We start from the raw sequence: 21,954 nt of genomic DNA, 5'->3' as shown, positions 1-21,954 counted from the left end.
CGTTTGTTCAGTCCTTTGCTGCTGAATTTGTACTTATCCGATATGGCATCGTAGCAACAATATGTTTTGCTACAAATATTGTTCAAAACAATATGTTTTGAACAAAGATTGGTGGAAAGTTCGAGAACTTGTATTTCAACCCATCTGGAACTTCGAGATCACACTGAACGTAACCAAATAGTTTATCTTCTCTTATCTTTGTAAGAAGAGAATCTTGAGTCAGCAACATCTCAACAACTTTATATCCTTTGTTTCGCAAATAGTCTCGTCTTAGTTCATCGTATTCCCGTTTCTTTAATCCTTTCTGAGTCTCTTCCTCTGACATGCTTGCTCTTGCTTCTTGACATGCACAGAAGTGAAAGTAACAACCCATTGCTTCAAAAATAGTTTTACAGCGAGCACAAAATCCGTCTACATTAAAACAATCAATCTTTTTCTGAGTTCCAGTTGTGTAGTAGCTTTCAATAGTGCAGTAAGGACGTTGAGATTGTAGGTACGACATAACCATGTTCTCAAATTTCCTCGATTTATTTTGTCTAGCTTTAAACTTCTGAGAGTCTGAATCAAACTCCCATCTAGTGTAAAGCCCAGTGGGCATTTCTTGACACATTGAGAAGGGGTAAAGTTGACTGGCGTCTATACCCACAATTGATTTGCAAATGTTTCCTGTGTTTCGAATGTAGGTTTGATCCACAATTGCTTTTCTAGTAGACACAATAGAGGGACCACCGGTCATAACTTCGCGTATTTTATCATGTAAATCTTTGTCTGCTTCAACGAAAGGATAAAATTTGCTATTAGTTGATTTGTGTAGACAAATATTTGCTAAATTAGGTAGTGTGCAACCCAGTTTTAACATATCAATCCCTTTGTTATGATAGAATTCCATCATTTTCTGCATCGCTTCTAGTGTCGGGACAACATCTTTGTTATTATACCACCTGACAAAGTCTTGAAAAGTTGTCATTTGTTCGTGCTCCCACACACTTTCCAGGTAATTGTAGTTGTCGAATCCCGAGGGGGGCACTACCTTCAACCTAAGTTTTTCAGAGCCTCCTGTTGGGAAAGTCCACTATTCAACAATTTTGTGAAATCCGTAAATTCTTTTTCCAAGGGATTGTGATCTCTCAACTTACTAAAGAAACATTCGTAAGGGGGTAGGAAAGTTACATCCAATTTGTTTGGTGAGTCGAACCATTCATAAGGGAAAAATCCTTTGGTCTCATTTGTCTTGTAAGCTTTGAGGAACGAATCTAGTGATGTTGCTCCACCAAGAAAGTTTAGAATATCGAGAAACTGAACATCGCCAAATTTAAAGGATACAAAATGATTAGCTTTTTCAATAACCGTTGGTTGAATATCGCGCTCGTGAAAGAGGTAGGGTATTAAATAAGACTTGATAAGATTCAGATCATATTTCCCGCTGTTGAATCCAAATACAGGTAAAATGCTGACATAACGTTCAAAATGTTGTTGTAGTTCGAGAAGCTGATTTTTCTGAATTTGGAGGAATTTATTCGACATATATCAATTTCTTCTTCTTCAATATATTGAAATTCAAACATTGGAGTACTCTCATCTTTCCTTCCATTTAGCTTCTCGAAAATAGAACTTACTCTGTTTTTAATTGCTTTTTCAATTGAGGAAAATTTTTGCAACATTTCTGCTTTACTTCTGCTAGCTAGTTCTTCTAATACTCCAACAAAAGATACAATCAGTGTCTTGGGGTCTCTGTTGCAAAGGAAAATAGGTTCTTGTAATAAATTAGAGGAAATTGACACAGATATTGGTTCATGTTTTGCTATCCAAGTAGTTGTATTGGTATCTTTTAGTTCATTAGATGGAACGCAGATTGACTCGAAGTCAAATACAGCCAAATTTTTGAACAGTTTTTGTTCTTCCTCATATCCAATTCCAAAACCGTCAAGTTTATCGAACAAAGTTTCTCTCAAAGTGTAAACACTCTTCGGATAAATGTGCTGTATCCTATCTTTACAAGATTTCACGTGACGAAATTACAGCACGCTTAATAAAGGTATCACAATTAGGACAGCGGAATCGTTTGAAAAACGTGTTGATATCATCAACATAGCAAATGTGGTTGTTGTAGCGCAGTAGATTAATGTTGTTCTCGTACATCTCAATACTTCTTCTGGCAAGTTCACCTACAAAATCCCCGTCCTCAATGTCAATGTCATAAATGAAAATGTTGTGTTTTATAGCACTTTCAACAAACACAAGGTGATCCATTGACACTCCTCTAAAGTTAATTGCGTCATGACCAGACTCGTGGAGAAAGTCACTGAACAACTTAGCTGCGTTTGTTTCCAGCTCAGCTGATCCATACAAGTGAACAGCCACAGCTCTAAACAAGCAAAGGTAGTCCTTGTAGGTTTCTCCGTATCCATTCGTAACAAGACAATTTACATCGTTTCTCCTCAACAACTGTTCAGGTATAACAGCATCTAAACATCCCATTGGGATATTGTTGAGAAGAGCACAGAAAACTGTTACATTCGTAGTTGGTGCATACCGCCATTTTGTGTTTGCCCTTTCTTGAGCAGAAGTCTCAATCAAATCCAATTTCTCTACTCTATCCTGAAGTGAGACTAAGTCTCCCTTAGAACAAAGTAAATGAGACTTCTCAAAGAAGGTGTTGTTCTCATGAGCATAAAAGTATCGGTATTCGTCTGTGTCAACATTTCGTAAAATAAATCCCAGGGATAAATTTATTTTTGCAGCACAGTTAAGCTTTTCAAACACTTCCTTCAGTTTTTCATTATTTTCGCTGGGATCAAGTCTCGACAATTTAAAATTGAATACTCTATGTCTCCCATTCTCCATCTCAGTAGTGTCAAAGTGTTGACAGGCACTAAGTTCATGCTGTAACTGTTCGTTGTTCCTATCCAATTCTTCCGATTCTAGTACTTCTTTCAAGCTTTCGCTGGATTTGGTTCCAACTTTGGTCGATGTTCCGTGTTTCCGTCTCTTATGTTGTTGAAGAGAATAAAAACTTGGAAATTCCTCCAAGCATATAGTGCACACTGTACTAAGCTTCTTTTCTTGAGGAGCGTGATGCTTAGCAAGGTGATAGTTCAAGACCTCTTTCCTCTTTGTGTAGAAATGTGGACACTTGGGACATTTTAAAGTCCCACTATCACACGATTTTTTGTGTCGAGCCATTTGCTGCTTGACAACCATTTTCTCGCACTTTGAGCATTTGACAGGTAGATTTCTATCAAGAGAAGGCATTGTATTGTTGTGATCCAAAATAAATTGAATAAATTTTAAGTAAATTGCCGAGCAACTGTATCTGATAACAAAGTGAGAATGAATACAATTTTTGGTTTTTTTAGTTAGAATAACTTTTATGACTAATTATTTCCATATAAGGAAATGACGTAATTTCTATTTTTAGTAACATTACGCAATACGAAAGTTCAAGAACTTCCTACGAAGCAGTCACAGTGATACATTATACATTGTATTTAAATACAGAAAACATCAAAAATGTAACCTTATTCCTTGGAGGAAAATCGGAAATCTTAAGTTATATTTATTTGTCATATTGCTGATTTGTGTTACTTTTTTACAAAACAATACTATTCATCCCAAAACAGACTTCTTAACAAAATCTATCTGTCAGATGTTTGCTCACTTAGAGAATACAAATATTATTGTAAACAAACTAATTTTGTAATTTCATCGATAAAACACTAAATGTGTTTTTACAATAATATTAAAACATTAGAGAAGAAAACTCCTACTTTAATTGAAGATAACTTATATACAATTGACGTTAACGTGATTATATTACAAACTACAAACCAATCAAATTTTAGTATTAAGAAACTTGTTGTAAAAGTTAATGATATCGTTTTGCTTATCTCATTCTCTCTTTTAACATTTTTTTATTTTAATAGATTAATACGTGAAATTTTACTCATTTGTGAAACATGTTGATCAAAAACCACTTACAAATATTGGAGAAGATTTACAAGAGAAAAGAAGGTATACCTGATTCATACAAAATTGACGAAATTGATGTAGATTCATACTTTTTTTACAATTTTTTGGACATTTTCACAAAATCCAACAGAATAATCCGATTTAGTAAAGGACTTGAGTATGCAACGTTCTCTATTAAAAAATTTGAATATGAGGAGTTTATTGCGAAACAGTCTTTCGATTTATCCTCAGAATTGCATGTAAGCAAATACGAATTGTTGTTCATTTTGAACTCCGTCCCCGATATATTGGAACAGTACAGAAATATTTCACAAACAAACTTTGTTCCTCTCCCAGAACCAATAACAATAACTTCTTCACTACAGAGTGCTTTGTACTTCCATTATTACAACGACTACAATGCAGTGGGAGTACTGATCAGGTTCGGAATTCGTTTACCTAACGCATATATACAGAAATTTGATTCCAAAAATGGAACATTTTCCGAGATTGATCTGAAATTTGACGAATTGGAAAAAATTTATCAAAGCTTGACTTTTTTGGTAAATTATGTCGCTTCATTTCAACTTAAATAGACCATTTTAGGTAAAAGCATAGTCGGAAACCTGTATGTATCCTTCACTTCCTACCTTGTTAGAAAATTTTACCCAAATTTGGATTTGAATTTCAGTTCGTCCAGAAATTTCAAGCTAAACGTCACTTTTTCTCATAAAATCTTCCATCTTTGGTTACTGTTGTCTGATTGGACAGAGCACACTATATATAGAGGTTGTTGATTTTGACATTATCATTTGATCCAACTTCTCTGAAAACATCACTACTTTCTCACATTATACTAACTACTCCTCAACATTTTATCCTGCTATCGAGCTCCAACATTCACTTTCTTTTTGTTTAAAAATACTTACTTTAGTTCTAACTTTTGTTTAAATCTAATTTATATATCCTGTTCCCTTCCTAAAAAGGAAATTTGCTGCTTTATAACTTTCTCTCCACTGATTGCTTTTATCACGTTCTCGACAAGAATCTTTTCATCCATTCTCATCACTTTCTAACAAAAACCTCTTCTATCATTTATTCCAAAATGGAGTTCACCGTTCAAAATAATAACCTTCTGTACTCATTTTCTGTTACTGAGGATATTGCTCGGATAGGAGTTCGAGATTTATCTAACGGACTGTATGAGTCTTTGATCACTTTACCCATTACTGTGTGGCACATTATTGAGCACCAGCGACAACAGTTTGATACATATCATCAGGGACAGGTCCCAATCACAGAGAATCAACTCGGAACTCACGCGATGGGACACGAAGTTGCTGTTGTCAGTGGACACCACTATCCTCACGTTAATGGATCTGATTTTCCTGCCAACTACGTAGCTGGAAATATTCAGTACACATTTCCTTGGGAGGAAGGGCAAATTCCAAACAGTTGGTTCACTACACCGGATGTAGGTGAGGTATCAGGCCCGGAGTTGGAAAATAATCTTCTCCAAATAGCTTCAAGAGCTCATAGAAGAGAACATAGCGGGTTGAGTATTGATACTAGTACCACCACGTCAATTAACGATCTGGAAAACTTTGATCCAGCGCAGTACTATGGATCTACTGACATGTCAACTACACCCTCGATGACAACCCCATCGATTGATGAAGGAACAGCTCACAACCCTATCTTTTTGAGTGATGTACCTTAAACCCCAGTCACTGTTCAACCAACTCAACTACCTGGTAGAATTGAGCGACAAAGAGGTTTCGGTAATGAAATTCAGAACTTACCAGAATATGTTATTGAAACTCTTTTTGAATGATTTCTATGTTCAATTTTGTAAACTATTTTGTATTTGTTCGTAAAAATAAAAAAGTTTCTGAATACCTTTTGGGTGTTTTGTATTAAATTTACATTTTCAATTTTATAATTTTTTTTATAGTTTTCCAGAATAAAAGATTAACACGAAAGGTTACTTGATAATTTAGGTACTTGGTTATTATTTAAAATTTGTTTTTCGACAATTAAGAAAAATACCGAATTTAATTTTGATATTTAAGAAAATTGTCGAATTTATTTTCGATATTTAACAAAAAATGTCGAGAAAAAATTCGATTTTTAACAAAAAATTACTGTTACAAATCCGATTTTTAAGCTGCAAGAACAGATTCAAAACTTGTCATTTTAAAAATTATTAAAATTTATGTTTTTTGCTTAAAATCATACCGTAAAACTAAGAAAAATGAGAAAAAATTGCACATTTTGCACGCACAGTTTGGTAACATTTTTGATTTTTAATGAAAAATCTGAGGTTCTATTTTTGACTTTTAACAAAAAATGTTGTGTGAAAATTCGACATTTAACAAACAAATCGACTTCAAATTTCGACTTTTAGAATATACACTAATAATAAAACATTTTAGTACAAACACTTTATTACTTTCTAACTTCAAAGTACAACATGGGGTTATCAATTATTCCATGACCATCTAGTAAACAATCAACAAATTTTATTAATTCACTTTCATACTTTGAGTTCCTAAGTGACTGAATTCGGTCGAAGAAGGATGATCCCAATGTTTGTGTGCTTGCATTTCTTTGCTCAGCTCTCAGTAGATGTCTCTTGATTTTTTTCTACTCAATCTCTTCTTAGACACGCTGGGTAGTTTTTCAACATATTTGTTTTCCGAATTATGTTGTACCGCTCTCTTCAATTGGGTGAAAACAAGTCCTGCTTCTTCGTTTGTGTGACCAAAAACCTGATCTTTATATAAGGTGTATAAGCAGTCCACTGTCTGATATTGAAAAGATAAATCATCAAATTTTTGGAGTAATTCATTAATGGAAGATGAAATGAGAATTATGTGATAAGAACAATTTTTCAGAGGACAAAAAGTGTAATTGTGAGACGCAACAGAGTATTCACTAGTAAGCAAGTAAGGTTTATAATCCTTAACTGATACACAAATGAACAAGGCTTTCTAACAAAATTTTTTATAAAAGTCAGGTAAAACTTGACACATAACTGCTGCCATTCTGTAGCCAAAGTGATTTTGGAGTGATTCTTTTAAACTACCGTATAAGGAAATAACGCAATTCAGTTCAAACGCAGCGAAAATTTCATTTGCAAAATGACACAGTTCAAGAGACAGCAACTCAGAAAAATCCGTTGTTTTACTTGTTCTAAATATTTCAAACACTATTACTCGCTAATGCAACACAGACGTGCTAAACATCAATATAAATATGCTGCTCTAGTTCAAATGTTTGCTCAACTTAAAATTTCTGACTAAGTTTCCTTATAAGGAATTTTTGCAAAATGACGCTATTGAACTTTCCATATTTGGAAATGAAAGAAGGATAATGACATCATTACCAAATAAAGGTGATCGGAAACAATAGAGGAAGTAAAATTACAAGACAAATCATTCAATTAATTTCTCTCTGTCACATTAAGTTGATAAAATGTCTCTCTCTAAAGTCTCTCCGTTTTACTCGAGTGCTCCGTCTATGTTTACCGACTATCAACTTAAAACTGGAACTGATTCGGTTCCATTTTATATAGACTTTGGTTCTAACCCAAAAAGATTTGGGAGATTTACTGTGTCCCAGATTTTTAAAAACGGACAAAATTATTCCGAACCAACTTTCCAAGTCTTCAAAAAAGATAATTCTGGAACATTTGAGAAGTACCAATAACTTCGAACAGGAGATTACGAATTCAAGAAATTCTGTTTCCTCAAGAACAATATCCTGGATGGGGAGTTGGAACTGAGTGAGCACCCGACTCAATTTGATAAGAACCCATGTATGGAGAATGTGCTGCAACGATGTCACAAAGTCAGAGAGGTCAGCATAGGACGAAATCGACGAATATATGTGACGTTCATTCAATACGTTCAGGAGAATCCAGCCTCCATTCATGTGCAGATTCGGCTCTTTTGTCGCAAGGAAAACAATGAGTTCAAGCAGATGACTTATGTCAGCTACACTTTGGACGAGTTCAAGGAACTGATTCAAAATTTGAATGACTTTTCTAACATTGAACAATGTACATTTCAATAATAATTGTGTGATTTTGTAATATGTCTTTGTCTTCTCTACAATAAATTTTTCATTTTAAAAATCTTTGATCTGAGAATGAGTTGGGATATTGGTTGCTCAAGAAACATTTTTTTGAGTCTCAGAGACAAGTCAAAGGTTTTTCACGTTAGACTTCATTACGAACTTAAAAGATATTCCTACACTGTTCTTGAAGCTCAAAATTTTCCCAAATTAGAAAATTTGGACATAGAGTCCCAAATTTCAGAATTTAAGTGGGTTATTCACAACGGATTACGCAGAACAAGTCTTATATATCGTTCAGATAAACAACAAGTTACCATTTCACAACATCGTTGGAACGGATATCAGTGGAGTTTTCTGACAAATATTGAATTAAAAAAAGAAGAGTACGAGAACTTACTAGAGCATCTCCCTACACTTTTAGCTTATATTGAAAAGTTTAAGAAAACTTGCATTGACATGGATGAAGGAACGCAAAGTTGATGGATATTGTCATTCTTGTCAACATATTCAATTGCTACGGAAGCATCCTTTCAATGTTTCCCGAAAATGAAAAACGCAAAAACTGTTTTTTAGCGGCCTGTAAAATTTGGGACGAGAATATAAATTTGGAGGAAATTAACCAAAAATTTCCTCATGGAAGACTTATTGGTTATGGAAATTCCTTTTTAGATTTTTTCTTTGCTAGATTGAAAGTTTTTCGATTACATGCTATACTACACGATTCTGCTGGAGCGGTTAAAGCAACTACAAACAAGGGACCAGGATACTGTTACATGTTACCAAATTTTCCAAGCTCATGTTTCTTGGGACATTTAACTGGGTTAATCTTTTGTGTCTTTATTAAATTTTATTATCCTCAAATTTTCAAAATGCTAGACTGCTAATCATTTTTGTAATAATTCAACCTAGAAAAAAGAATGTCTCTCGTTGTGTTTGATATTGAGTGCTTGGAAGGGAAAATTGTCAAGGAGTTGGGTGTTTTCAAGGATGGAATTGTATTGGGATACAGTTTCCTCCCACCCAAAGACTATAAACCTACTTTTCAAGCAAAATGGAACACTAAAAATTTACATGGGATTAATTGGAACAATGGAAAACTGGAATACACTGAGTTGTCATCAATCATTCACCAACATTGTTCACCTACAACAGAATACTTTGCAAAAGGGTTAGAGAAGTGTAATCTTCTCTCAAATTACTTGTGTAAAGATGTGGAGAATCTAGATGATCTTGGTTGTCCAAAAGTTTCCAAACTTCTCAATAACTCGGATACTGACTGGGATTGTAGCAATTATCCGTATCGACACAAAAAGACATTTCACTGTGCAGAGAAGAAAGCTTATGCTTACGGAACTTGGACTCTGGATTTTTTTGATAACGTATAATATTTGTAATTTCTATTTGTAATTTCTATTTGTATTTGTGATCGTTTTGTAATTTATTATTTTTATTTTACTACTTTTGAAATCAGAGAGAAGTTGCATTCCCAGTTCAAAAAATTGATTTTCCTTAAAAGTAAGGTATAAATGACCGAGCATACAGATAACGGTTTAAATTTAGGCAATTTTGTCTTTGATGATAATAACCAGGAACGACAATCGTGGAAATGTTTTGGACAGACTTGTAATAGATCTCTGGTGGTTTTTTTGTCCCAATTTTTGTTATTTTGTTAATATTAGCGTGCTGTATAGTAAGAATAACTCTTGCCGAAACCTGTGAAGAAACAACAGTTTGGATTGCTATCTTATCTAGTACAGTCGGTTATATTTTACCTTCTCCTAAACTATGAACAAAATAATCTCTACTAAGGAACGCAATTTTATTTCATTGGTGGGACCAAGCGGGTCTGGAAAATATCATCTAATCCATGATTGGCTAATTATTGGAACTTTTCAACCCGATTTTGATAAAATTTACTATTTTTATCAACATTATCAATCACTTTACGGTCTAATGTCCAAAAACATTAAGAACATTCAATTTATTCAAGGAGTTGACTTTGAGTTCATTCAGAGTCTACCCAATAATGGAACAAAGTATTTGCTGATTTTTGATGATTCTTGTAAAGAAATCTCAAGCTCGAAAGAATTTGTTAAAATCGCTACAGCTGGAAGACACAAAGGTCTTAGTACAATATATATATAAAGCATAATCTTTTTCATCAGAGTAGGTTGGGAAGAGATATTGAGTTACAAAATACTCATATAGTTTTATTCAAGTCTCCTAGAGATGTTCTCCAGATTAAAACTCTTAGTCAACAGCTCGGGTTAGGATCACAATTAAAAGATTGGTTTACAAAAGGTACTTCAATCCCGTATGGTCACCTACTCATTGATCTAACTCCGAAAACAGTCGACTCTCTTAGATTTTGCAGAAACAGTGGCTCTATTCCCACTATTATTTTTCTACCTAAAACGAAACAAGAGATTACTTTTTTGAACGATGAACACACAACATCTCTCTACGCTGATAACGTTCCAAACGTATTCCCAGAACTTCAAGAAATCGTTCTTAAGAAATTGTCCAAAAGATTTCATTCAGTTTCTAAACGAATGCATAGTAAACGTTCTCGGGGGACAACTACAGGAAATACAAAAACAAGACGTAATAAAGTACAGAGACGAAATTCATCAACTCGTGCTAAAAAGAACCGGAATAAATAAAAGAAGAGCAATTTTAAGTTCACGAAAAGGAATAGAGCTCATATCAATTTTGACACCATCTATCATTAATCGATTGTCTTGAAATGGAACAGTTTGTTTTGATTCCTCAACACCTTTACGAACAAAAATTCAAATTAGAAGTTAAAAAGTTGGACACTTTTGAGCAGAAACCAGTTTCTGTCCCAACACATTTGAACCCTAATTACCAGGAAATCAGCAACAAAACCAGATCTTTAAAGAACGAATCAATTGTAGATCAAATTTTGAATTCACCGCGAGTCAAGCTATCTCTCAACGATACAATTTTCTTAGATGGAAGAGATACAGAAGTAGCTTTTGCAGATTTTATTTTTGCATTAAAAAGAAAGAACGTTGATTTTCCCGACATATATTACACAATACTTGATGCTACCGGAATAAATCCGCAAAAAGTAATAAACAAAGATGCCAAAAGCAAAGACAGAGGGAGCTGGATTCCTTTCAAAATCTGAAAAAGCCAAGCTACAAAGGCTGTATAGAGATGGAAAAGCCGCATATGGATCAATTAAAAATCTACAAAAGGCAAGTGGGTTATCCAAAAAGAAAGTTGCCTACTTTCTACACAGTAAAGATTCCTACACAAAGTATCGTCATGCAACACGACATTTCAGAAGATTACCAGCATTTGCTAAGCGAATCAATGAGATCTGGTGTCTCGATCTAGCTTTTATGGATAAATTATCGGATACTAATAATGGAGTGAAGTATTTATTAGTATGTGTTGACGTCTTTTCTCGCTTTGTTCGTGTGCAACCAATGAAGTCAAAGTAATCTACCGATGCAGTTGTAGCTTTCAAAAAAATGTTGCGTAAAAAAGTATGCCCGCGAAAGTATGGGTTGACCAGGGAACAGAGTTTAGCGGTGAGTTTCGAAAGTTTTGTATGGACAAGAAAATTAAAATTTACTCTACTAGAAGTGAAACAAAAGCTGCTGTAGCAGAACGAGCCATTAAATCTCTGAAAAACATTATTTATCGCTATATGGAAGAAAATGGTGACAAATACATGAGAAAAATGGATTCCTTTGTCAAAACTATGAACACAAGAGTTAATCGCTCAACAGGTAAAGCTCCAAAAAATGTAAGCAACAAAGACTTTTTGTCAATTTTTTACAGAAACCCAATTAACCAATATAAACGAACACGTTTTAAAGTGGGTGAAAATGTTCGTATATCAAAAAAAGATATTCCATTCAGAAAAGGTTATAAATCACAGTTCACAAATGAAATATTCAAAATTGTTAAAGTTGCTACATTTAAACCGCCAACCTATAACCTTTGTGGACAACAAGGTGATGAAATTCTAGGTAAATTTTATGAACAAGAGCTTTCAAAGTGTATCATTTAAGATACAAAACCATCGGATTATTACACACTTGATCCAGGTCTATACCCCTCGATCTCTGATATTGTCAATGAAATGAATAGAAAAATTCAGGAACGTGAAAAATATGAAAAAACGCCCATCAAGTTACACGTTAACAAAATTACACAGTTGTAATTTAGAAGCTGTTTATGGTATGGGTGTTTTCATGAGTGGTGGTGGTCCACATTTTCCCAAGTTTCCTTATGACATTGTACGAATACACACCTTAATGATATATAGTGATATTGTTGAATACAATATTGTGGGTGACACAAAAGCTGCTCTTTTACGATGCATTCCGTTTATATCAAAAGTTAAGAATGGAGATATCATCTCAACGGGACAATACATGAATTATCAAAATTTTCCAAACTTACAATTTAAAAAATTCTAAAAAACTCATTCCACAGCATAAAACTCGAGCTCCGGGACTCTTATGGTGAAAAAGTTCCTTTCAACTCTGTTGGTGTGACAAGAGCGGTACTAATGTTTAGAAAAACTTCTGACAATCATTTGTAGATTTAAAGTTGTAGAAAATGGTTGCTGATAGTGATTTACCGTATTTTCGTGGTTATTCAAGACAGAGGGGAAGAGGATTCGGAGCGTTAGCACAAACAATTGGGAGGACAGCTATTCCATTCTTGAGGAGATATTTTGTCCCAGCAGCAAAAAGAGTTGGTGCTGATTTGCTTGATATAGCTGCACCAAAAGTGGAAATGTTCTAACTGGAAAGAAAAAATTCAAATCTGTGGCTGCAGATGTTGGAAAGAAAACATTACGTAAACAGCTGGGTGGTGGAAAAATTAGGAAACGGCGCATAATTCGAAGAATTACCCCAAAAACCAGTCGACGTCGTCGAACTAGAAGAGATATTTTTTCTAAGCTAAAATGAATACTAGATCAACAAACGATAGCAACTTTCGTTATGGTCACTTTACGAACTCTTGCTTGGAGAATTTTGACAAAATTCCTGTTTTGGAACAGATTGAATCTTCTCACGTTCAAGAAGTTTATCCCAGTACTTCATTGGATGAAAGCAGCATTGAGTTCGAGTTTGAAACAGATAGAAGCATATATCTTGATATGAGAGATATCCACCTTCAAATCAAAGTTGGATTACAAAAGGGAAGATTGTTTGATGACTTTATGAAAAAAGACGAGCATGGAAAAGCAGATATGGGAATGTCTTTCACAGATGATGATTTAAATTATCTAACTCACGTCAACAATTTATTGCACTCGCTCTTCTCCAACTGTGAGGTGTATCTGAACAATCAACAGGTTTACAACTCAAATGGTCTCTATGGACACAAAGCTTTAACTTCCAATGAATTTAACGCTTCCACAAGAAATAATGAAGGTATTTTGGCTTGTCATGGATATGAATTTGAAAAAGAACCCAGCGATTTTGAGAAAAGCCCTTTTATAGATCGAGAGGAAGAACTTTTGCTGAAAAATGGAACTACTTATTACGGTAAATTAGCAATTGATTTGTTCCAATGTGAAAAGTTACTGCTTCCAAATACAAAAGTTAGACTGAAATTGATTCGTGCAAGACCCAATTTTTACATGATCTCCTACAATCCTCACGTCTCCCTTAAAGTTCTTGACTGTTCCCTGTTTACAAGACGTGTTGTTGTTAACGAAGTGTATCACCAGACTATCAAATATCAATTAACTCATCAACCTGCTTGTTACAACTTTATGGAAACAATTGCACGCACATTTATTATTCCTTCAGGACAGAACCAGTTTATTCAGGAAAATGTGTTTAACAATGCTCCAATCAGAAGAGTAGCTATTCCGATGAACACAAATTCAGCATTCACAAGACATTTTCAAGAAAATCCTTTCCATTATCAGAAATTTGGTTTACGAGAACTAAGAATTGTTCGAGGAGGTAGAGCTATAGTATCAGTTGATACAACCAATGACTGTAGGGCATATGTAACAACAATGAAAGCAATGAATTTTAACGAAGAGATTCCCGCGTTACCACAATCTATTTCAGAACCATTACGTGCTTGTATTTGATCTCACTTCACTTCAAGATGCTGGAGAAAGTATTCATTATCCTGAGCTCAGCGGTGAAAGTATCCGATTAGAAATGTTTTTCGACCGCCCGCTAAGAAGCGTGACAGAATTAATTGTTCTAGGAGAAAGGATGTCCACTGTTAAAATTGATCAGTTCGAAACGGTTGCTAAAAATGTCTAAAGATTTTTGCGTTAACGAAAATTTTTTCATATTTTTTTCAGTTTTTATGGGTTTTACATCATTGCTTTCTGCATTGGAACATTTTTGGGTTATATATTATCGTCACCCAGTTGCCATTCTCTTCACCAAATAATTTCTTAAAATGCACGTTAACTGGGGGCGAACTAATTCAAACTTTTTTGTTTACGTTCCTCTCCTAATTTTTCTGGTACTTCTTTTTATAATTATTTTATTCTACCCCAAATCCCATAACAATTCTGTTGACAAAATTAAAAAGTCAAGCAACCTTTTATTAGAGCAAGGTAAAAAGTCCAATGATTGTTGCTTTTATGAAGAGAATGAGTCTTTTCAGCTTGACTGTACAGTTAGAAATCCGTGTGTTAATGGTACTTGCGAAATAAAGCAGAGAAAAATTGTTTGTCATGGATAACACTTCCCTTAGACAGATTATTGAACGAATCCCAGAACTCAAATACCGCTATATTGGATCGTTTCCAGCAGATTGTGTTCCAAGGCTACCCACATTCAGTTTTGCTATCATCAATACTTCTCCGAGCAGTGAAGCTGGAGAGCATTGGATAATGATTGCTCGACTCAATCAAACTTATTACTATGCTGATTCTTTGGCTCGTCCATTCACAAAATACAAATTTTTGAATAAAAAGTATCAGAAAATGATATAACAACCAGTTCAGAAAACTGATAATTTGTGTGGATTTTACACAATATTTGCAGCATTTCAACTATTTAAATTTTTTCAAACAAAACTGAACAAGGTTCATGACGTTCATGTCTTAAACTTTATAAGTAATTATATGTGAATTAGATAAATTTAATGTAAAATAAGTCGAAGTGTAATAGTCGACAGTAATTTTTTTCTAAATTCCTTAATTCTTCGTTAGTTACTCAAATTTTTGTTGTCGACTTTATTAACTACCCGGCTAAATGTACTTTAATACTCTTTTCTTTTGTACTATCATCATGTAAACGTTTGATTAAATTTGTATTTGCATGTGCTTAATTTGTACTGTGTCTGTTATTTTGTACTTATTAATTCATTTTTTTTCTTTTATTTAACTTTTTTCCATGTTATGAGCGCGTAAAAGTCCACTAGTACTGTTAACAATGCCAGATCAGCAAGAGGTAGTTTCGATCTACCGACCTCTGGGTTATGAGCCCAGCACGCTTCCGCTGCGCCATCTTGCTATTTAGGGTCGGCTATACCTAATCTTAATACATTGCGGCGGCTATACCTAATCTTAATACATTGCGGCGGCTATACCTAATCTTAATACATTGCGGCGGCTATACCTAATCTTAATACATTGCGGCGGCTATACCTAATCTTAATACATTGCGGCGGCTATACCTAATCTTAATACATTGCGGCGGCTATACCTAATCTTAATACATTGCGGCGGCTATACCTAATCTTAATACATTGCGGCGGCTATACCTAATCTTAATACATTGCGAAGGCTATACCTAATCTTAATACATTGCTGTGGTTAAACCAAAAAATGTTGAAATTTACTGCGAGGGAAATTATCCGTTAATGCGCGCTGCCTGTACAATTCCCCGCCTGTACGTACGCGCTGACTGTACAATTCCCTGCGCGCTGCATGTATAATTCCCCGCCTGTACGTACGCGCTGACTGTGCAATTCCCTGCGCGCTGCATGTATAATTCCCTGCTAATCCCTAAATGACCTCTAAAATCACGTGACAAGTGGCTCCGGAAAATCACCCTGGTCTGCTCCTGCCTTACTACTCACCCCCTGGAACACCCCTAGATTTATCCCCAATCTTAATATATTGATATTCCTAATCTTAATACGTGGCGGCCGCTATAACTAATCTTAATACGTGGCGGCCGCTATAACTAATCTTAATACGTGGCGGCCGCTATTACTAATCTTAATACATGTACGCCGCCTATACCCTATCTTAATACATTAGTGTAGACCCTCTCTCAAAAATTACTCCTATACCCTATCTTAATACATGGGTTCTACACCCCCCCCCCCCCCCCGGGAGACTTGCTCACCCTATTACTACTGACAGCACAGACAACAGCGTGGAACCAATAATGAATAGTATCCAAAATCAGTCAGTAGTCCAATTCACTTGATTGGCGCGCGCGCGATATTTTTGATTTTGTTTTGCCAGACCTTTCACCCCGCTTAGTGGGCGTAAGACTTAGTAATTTGGGGCGTAAAAACACTGTGGTGGGGGCGGGGTTGGGAACAAAATAGATCTCATTTATTTACGCGAGAGTATAGCAGTTTTATCGGCACAACCGTTCATGATGATTACGTGATCTGTCCAGTAAAGCTACATAATGAACATAGAATTAATGATTACGTGACTCTGCTTGAAGTCACTGAAAACTTCTGGCGTTTATCGAGAACCGCGAATAGGTTCGAGATATTAAGTCAGAATTTCGATATTAAGTCAGAATTTGGAAGTCAGAGTTTCGAGATATTAAATCAGGATTTCGCGGCAAAGTTACGTTACAATGCTTAAAACACGAAACGCTCACGTTTAAAAATAACAAAAGTCAAATTCTGGCAAACTAGGAACTTCTGGCATTTTAACTTCTGGCAATGCAGACATTCGGCATTTTAAATTTTGCACGTTGTGTGTTTTAAGTGAAGTTCGGTTTTACTGGTTAGTCTCTTCTAGTATTACTAGGGGATACAGACCACGTGGTATATCTGTAAATTGCCCACTACTGACTAATGTATATTTTTATCAACTGTAAACTTACTCGGCCTGTTGCGCAGTGAATCTTCCAGGCGTCCGATCATCGCCTTTTGATGACTAAAACAAAACAATGAGGATCGGTAATGACCGTTCGCGCAAATATTCCAACAAGTCATTTATCAAAAGTTGAAAATAAAAAATGTTTTATCTGCAGGATTTTGTATCCACAGAGTATATTCTTTATTGAATTACAAAAGCTTGTTGAACAGTCACTATATAACCACCTCAAGCTGTCTCGATGATCATTTTATCTTTCTAAATGAATGAAAAAGAAAACTGAAGACTTTTTCGCCATTTTCTGCACCTTAAAACTTAGAAAAAAACTTTGGACTGATAGGGCGGAGATTTGATCGGACTGAGTAAAAAAAACAAAATAGACTAACGTCGGGCGAATTTCTCTAAAACGAATGCCGAGCAGTTGGCATCGCCAGTAGCAATCTGCGGCTTAGGGAAGCTAGCTTTAGCTTAACTGAGGGGGGGGCATAAGGGAGGCGGTAGAATGACGGAGGCGTGGGTGTGTGGGTGTGAACTGACGGTGGCGGGGGGGGGGGGGTGTGAAATGGCGAAATCAACTTGATAACATCTATATGGACGCACGCATGAGCCTAAGGAGTAGAGTTCTTGAAAAATTAAAACGTCATTTTTTCCAAGACGTTGAAAACTTAAACATAACCGACTAAACGTCGGAAGAATTGCTCTTGAACGACTAGTGGGAGCTCTAATCAATTGCAGCCTGCTTCAGTCGGGGGGGGGGGGGGGGAGCCTAAAAGGGACTAAGAAGTTCTATAGTGGGCTTCAAATAACCACATTAGAGGTTAACATATACCACAATTAAGATTTAAAGTGAAAAATGGTACCAGTTTCGGCGCACTTTTCATTTGACTCTTAGTATCAAATTGCCACCAATTGAGTTCGACTGCTTTAAATTGTGGTTGAGAGGGAATTTTAGATCACGCGAAATGCAAAAAGTCAAGGGCTTAAAAGTCACTCGAAAAGTCACTTTTAATTTAACTTTCATTCTAAAACTGACGCCAATGCACTTCAGCTGCTTAAAACGGCAAACAACAGGGGAATTGGATATTAGGTGAAAACTCGATTTGACGAACGCAACTTTTGTAATCATTGGGCAAACATAAACCGACAAATGTCAGAAGAATTGCTCTTGAACGACAGGCGAGGCAACTTAATTCATGGTCTTTAGTCTAGATCAATTTTTCTTTATGGGTGCAAAAAACTTTGCCCCCACCGGGATTCGAACCACTGACCTCTCGATCCATGGTCACCCAGACTAACCACTGCGCTACGAGTCACAAAATTGTTCTTTGCCGCAAACGATTTTATATTAACAATTTCTGAGTACTAGAGATCACTCAAAAATGATGAACGAAAGCGTGAAAAAGTTACTTGAGAAGTCAAAGAATGTTCGAGAAGAAAAGCCCAAAATGTCAAGCGAAAAATTTGCATAAAAAAAGACAAACACGTTTACAATAATTGCTAAGAACTTCGTTCAAGAGCAATTAAAAATTTTCAACTGAAGTTTTGTGAAATTAGGCGAATACCAATTAAAACCAATCAAAAGCGGTATCTCAAAATCAATGAAATCAAGCGTGAAGAAGTCACTCCGAAATATAAATCCTAAGACCAAAATTCGATTAAGCAAAAAATTGAAAGGATTTAACATACCCAGCAGATTATTGGAAAATAGGGGCCATTGATTCCTATAACACCGATCGAAATTAAAAGAACAGCAAAACAACAATAAGATTGATTGTTGTACAAAAACATTTTGAAAGAGCGAACTACTTTGATTGGATTTCGTAGTTATGCATGCTCCAGTTTCGTAATGAGAGGATGCAGGTTTTAGTATCAAAACCAAAACGTAATAGAGAAGTTAACAAAGACTTATAGGAACAAATTTCTAGTAGCGGGCATCTATTTGGGCTTCATGGGTTTATCCCGATTCTATTCTAATTTCGCTTTTCGATACTGACTCTCTGCTCACCTTACAATGCTTTGCCGAGTAGCTGCTGTTTAAAAGCTGTTTAAAAGCAATTTGAGCAGAATGAGAGAACAATGGAACTAGCCTAGAAAAGACTAACTGTTTCCTGCAAAACATTAAACAAGCTGTGCACTAAGGAAAAGCAAACAAAGTTTTTGTTCGACGGAGTAAAAAAAAACATAGCACAAGTCCTGGTAGAATTTAAAGGACTTTCATAGACTAAACAAAAAAACTTGAAGACCAAAAAAACTTAAAGACCAAAATGAACTATGAATGGATTGTGAAAACCATTTAGAAAATAATCAGACAAAAAATCGAAAAAAGTAACCGACTAATGTCGGGCGAATTGCTCACAAACGACCTGCGTGCGGTTGGTTTTGTCAGTAGCTAGCCACGGCTTAGTGAGGCTAGCCTCAGCTTAATTGAAGGGATGTGGTGTGCGGGGGGGGCACCGTGGGATGACGGGGGGGGGGGGGGTGAGAACCGCCCTTCACACCTTAAGTATAAGTATTCAAAACAGTTTCCGTGAATCCCATACTTGGACACTAGTGAGCTGAAAGGCTCTAAGAGCAATTAATGCCCGCTGGGCGCTGTCTGTTAGTCCCATTTTTGAGGACGAAAAGTCAAATGGGTCAGACAAAAAAATCGCTCAAGCGAAAAATGGCAAAAAAAGACAGGACTAATGTAAATGCCAAACTTCGTTTGAGAGCAATTAAAAACTCAAAAAATAAGCGAGGAAATTTTTGTTCAAACACCTTTTTATCACTCCACTTTGAAATAAGAGCGAAATTTCAAATTGCAAAACCACTCGTTTTGAATTGAAAAAATCCAAGAGCCCCGCAATATAGCTCCACTCAGCTTACAGCTTTAAAAAACTCTTTAAAATGCCGCACGTGAACAAAATATTTCGCTCACTTACAGAATTTTTTTTCACACCTCAATTTTTCGCTCTCTAGAAAACAGCGATATGAACAACAAACAACTCTGTTTTCGCTCCACTCTTCATGTTGTTCAGAAAAATCACTCCAAAATTTTTTCACTGATTCATTTCCTGCTTAAAAATTTGCTCCATTAAAAATTGATTTAAAAAAAGACTTCTGCAATACTCCTCTTCGAGTCGTAAAAAAGACAGCGCCCCAATACAATTCCAATTCTTTGAATTGTAAAAACATAGCAGGAAAAGTCCTGATCTATAATTAAAAAATTTTTTATTGATTAAACAAAAATCTGGACATAGAATGGACTGACTGGATTGGGAATACCAGTTAGAAAAGAATTCTATCAAGAAAATAAAATAAAAACAAGAATGGATGCAAAAATGCCGCATATGAACAAAAACCACCAGCGAGAAAGCAAATTTTTGTTCAGACACCATTTTCTCGCTTTACTTTAAAATTAGAGCAAAAAATTTGATGCCGCAAAACCATACGCTTTTTCGCTCTTCTTCCTGTTTCGGCGTGACCAAAATCATCGCTTCAATTTCCCTTCAAAATTCATGAAAATGTGTAAACAGATCTTTAAAAAAGAAAAAAGACAGCGCCTCAATAATTGAATTGTTAAATTGTAAAAATAGGAGCGCTATTATTGCTGGATGAGAAGATGAGGGCGGCTATTACAAAAGGGCCAAAAGGACCCAGATAAATTCGCAAAGTTATTTGCGAGCAGCTCGTTCAAATAGATTCTCCTATCAGCGTTTACTTTCAAGATCAAGACTATCATTGTTCTTAGCCGTCAATATGAGTGTGAACAATTTGAAGTGAGTTAATGATTTATGGCAAGAAAGGAAAGAGCCCTTAATTCGTACCATGCAAACATTTCGATTATGCTTTAAAAGTAAAGAAAAAAGTAAAAAGATATGTAAAAGCGAGTGCGCATAATGTGATAATACTAACTGGAGTGTCTCTTTAAGTTCTTTGCACTCCATTTTCTTCCGCAGGTAGTTGTCATACGCCTCCTGATATTTGTCCCTCAGCCCTTCCATCCCAATTGTCGAATCCTCGTCCAATGGACCCATCGGAATACGCTTTCTCAGTTGCTTCACTTCGTGTGCCAAATCTAAATTTAAACGAGGAACAATTGACACCATGGAATAAACAACATTAAAAACACTTTATATCATCCAACGACCATTCAATTAGTCATGAGAGAATTGTTTCTTTTCGCGTTGACCAAAAACTTTGTTTTGGTTGGCCCGTGTAAACAAATTAAAGCGTGTTATCGTCCCGATAATGATATCTACAGCCTAATACGAGGTAAGATCAGCCATTGAAATTAAAGTGAGCAAAAATATCGGATCTTTTCCGTTTGTGCCCCCCAGCTTAGTGGACGCATATTATTTGCACCCCCCAGATGCACGTGCAATATTTTTACATAATGATTTACTATGTAATGACACGTGCTCTGTAGCTGGGGGGCGCATAACGAACGGGGGGGGGGGTACAAACGGAAAAGATCCAAAATATCAAATATATATAAAGAATATGGAGCAAGCTGGTCATGAGTTTGGGGACAATTTCCTCGAGACAACCATGGAGCAATTTTTACAATACTTTTTTTCTAGTGTTTCAGTTGACATTCATCTATTGCATAAGTTGAGCGGAGAATGACATTACAAACAATATAAAACCCTCATAATTTTTAGGACGCGAAATTTCGAAGGAAGTCAACGTGAAAAGTAAAAGCAGAGATTAAAATCCAGTCCTGAAAGTAACATCAATCCCAAAAGTCGACAGTAGATCCAACAAAGCAAGTCACCGGGTAAAAATGATTTCAAAAACTTGCTTTGTGCATAACAAAAATGTGTTAGTCAACACAACACTGTTTGTCGGCGAAAACAACCTACACGACACCAGAAAATTTTACAGAACAACGCTTCGCTGAC

General features: G+C 35.7%; 2 protein-coding genes across 2 annotated transcripts in view; both read right to left on the bottom strand.

Moving 5' to 3' along the window:
• LOC142342338 (uncharacterized) overlaps positions 1 to 736 on the bottom strand; it is a 126,468-nt gene extending 125,732 nt beyond the window's left edge. Inside the window, exon 1 of the mRNA XM_075393638.1 lies at positions 643 to 736. Coding sequence (XP_075249753.1) covers positions 643 to 736 — 94 coding nt within the window. The remainder of the gene's footprint in view (positions 1 to 642) is intronic.
• Positions 1 to 21,954, bottom strand: part of LOC142342513 (uncharacterized) — a 403,423-nt gene that overhangs the window by 231,788 nt on the left and 149,681 nt on the right. The window contains exons 23-24 of the mRNA XM_075393861.1: positions 20,966 to 21,128; positions 17,079 to 17,131 (exon numbers count right to left, since the gene is read on the bottom strand). Coding sequence (XP_075249976.1) covers positions 17,079 to 17,131; positions 20,966 to 21,128 — 216 coding nt within the window. The remainder of the gene's footprint in view (positions 1 to 17,078; positions 17,132 to 20,965; positions 21,129 to 21,954) is intronic.

Source organism: Convolutriloba macropyga, chromosome 7 (genome assembly GCF_964194025.1).
Source record: "Convolutriloba macropyga chromosome 7, txConMacr16.3, whole genome shotgun sequence".
Lineage (NCBI taxonomy): Eukaryota > Metazoa > Xenacoelomorpha > Acoela > Convolutidae > Convolutriloba > Convolutriloba macropyga.
Note: the sequence above shows the minus strand (reverse complement) of the source record. Positions and strands in the feature narration are given on the sequence as shown.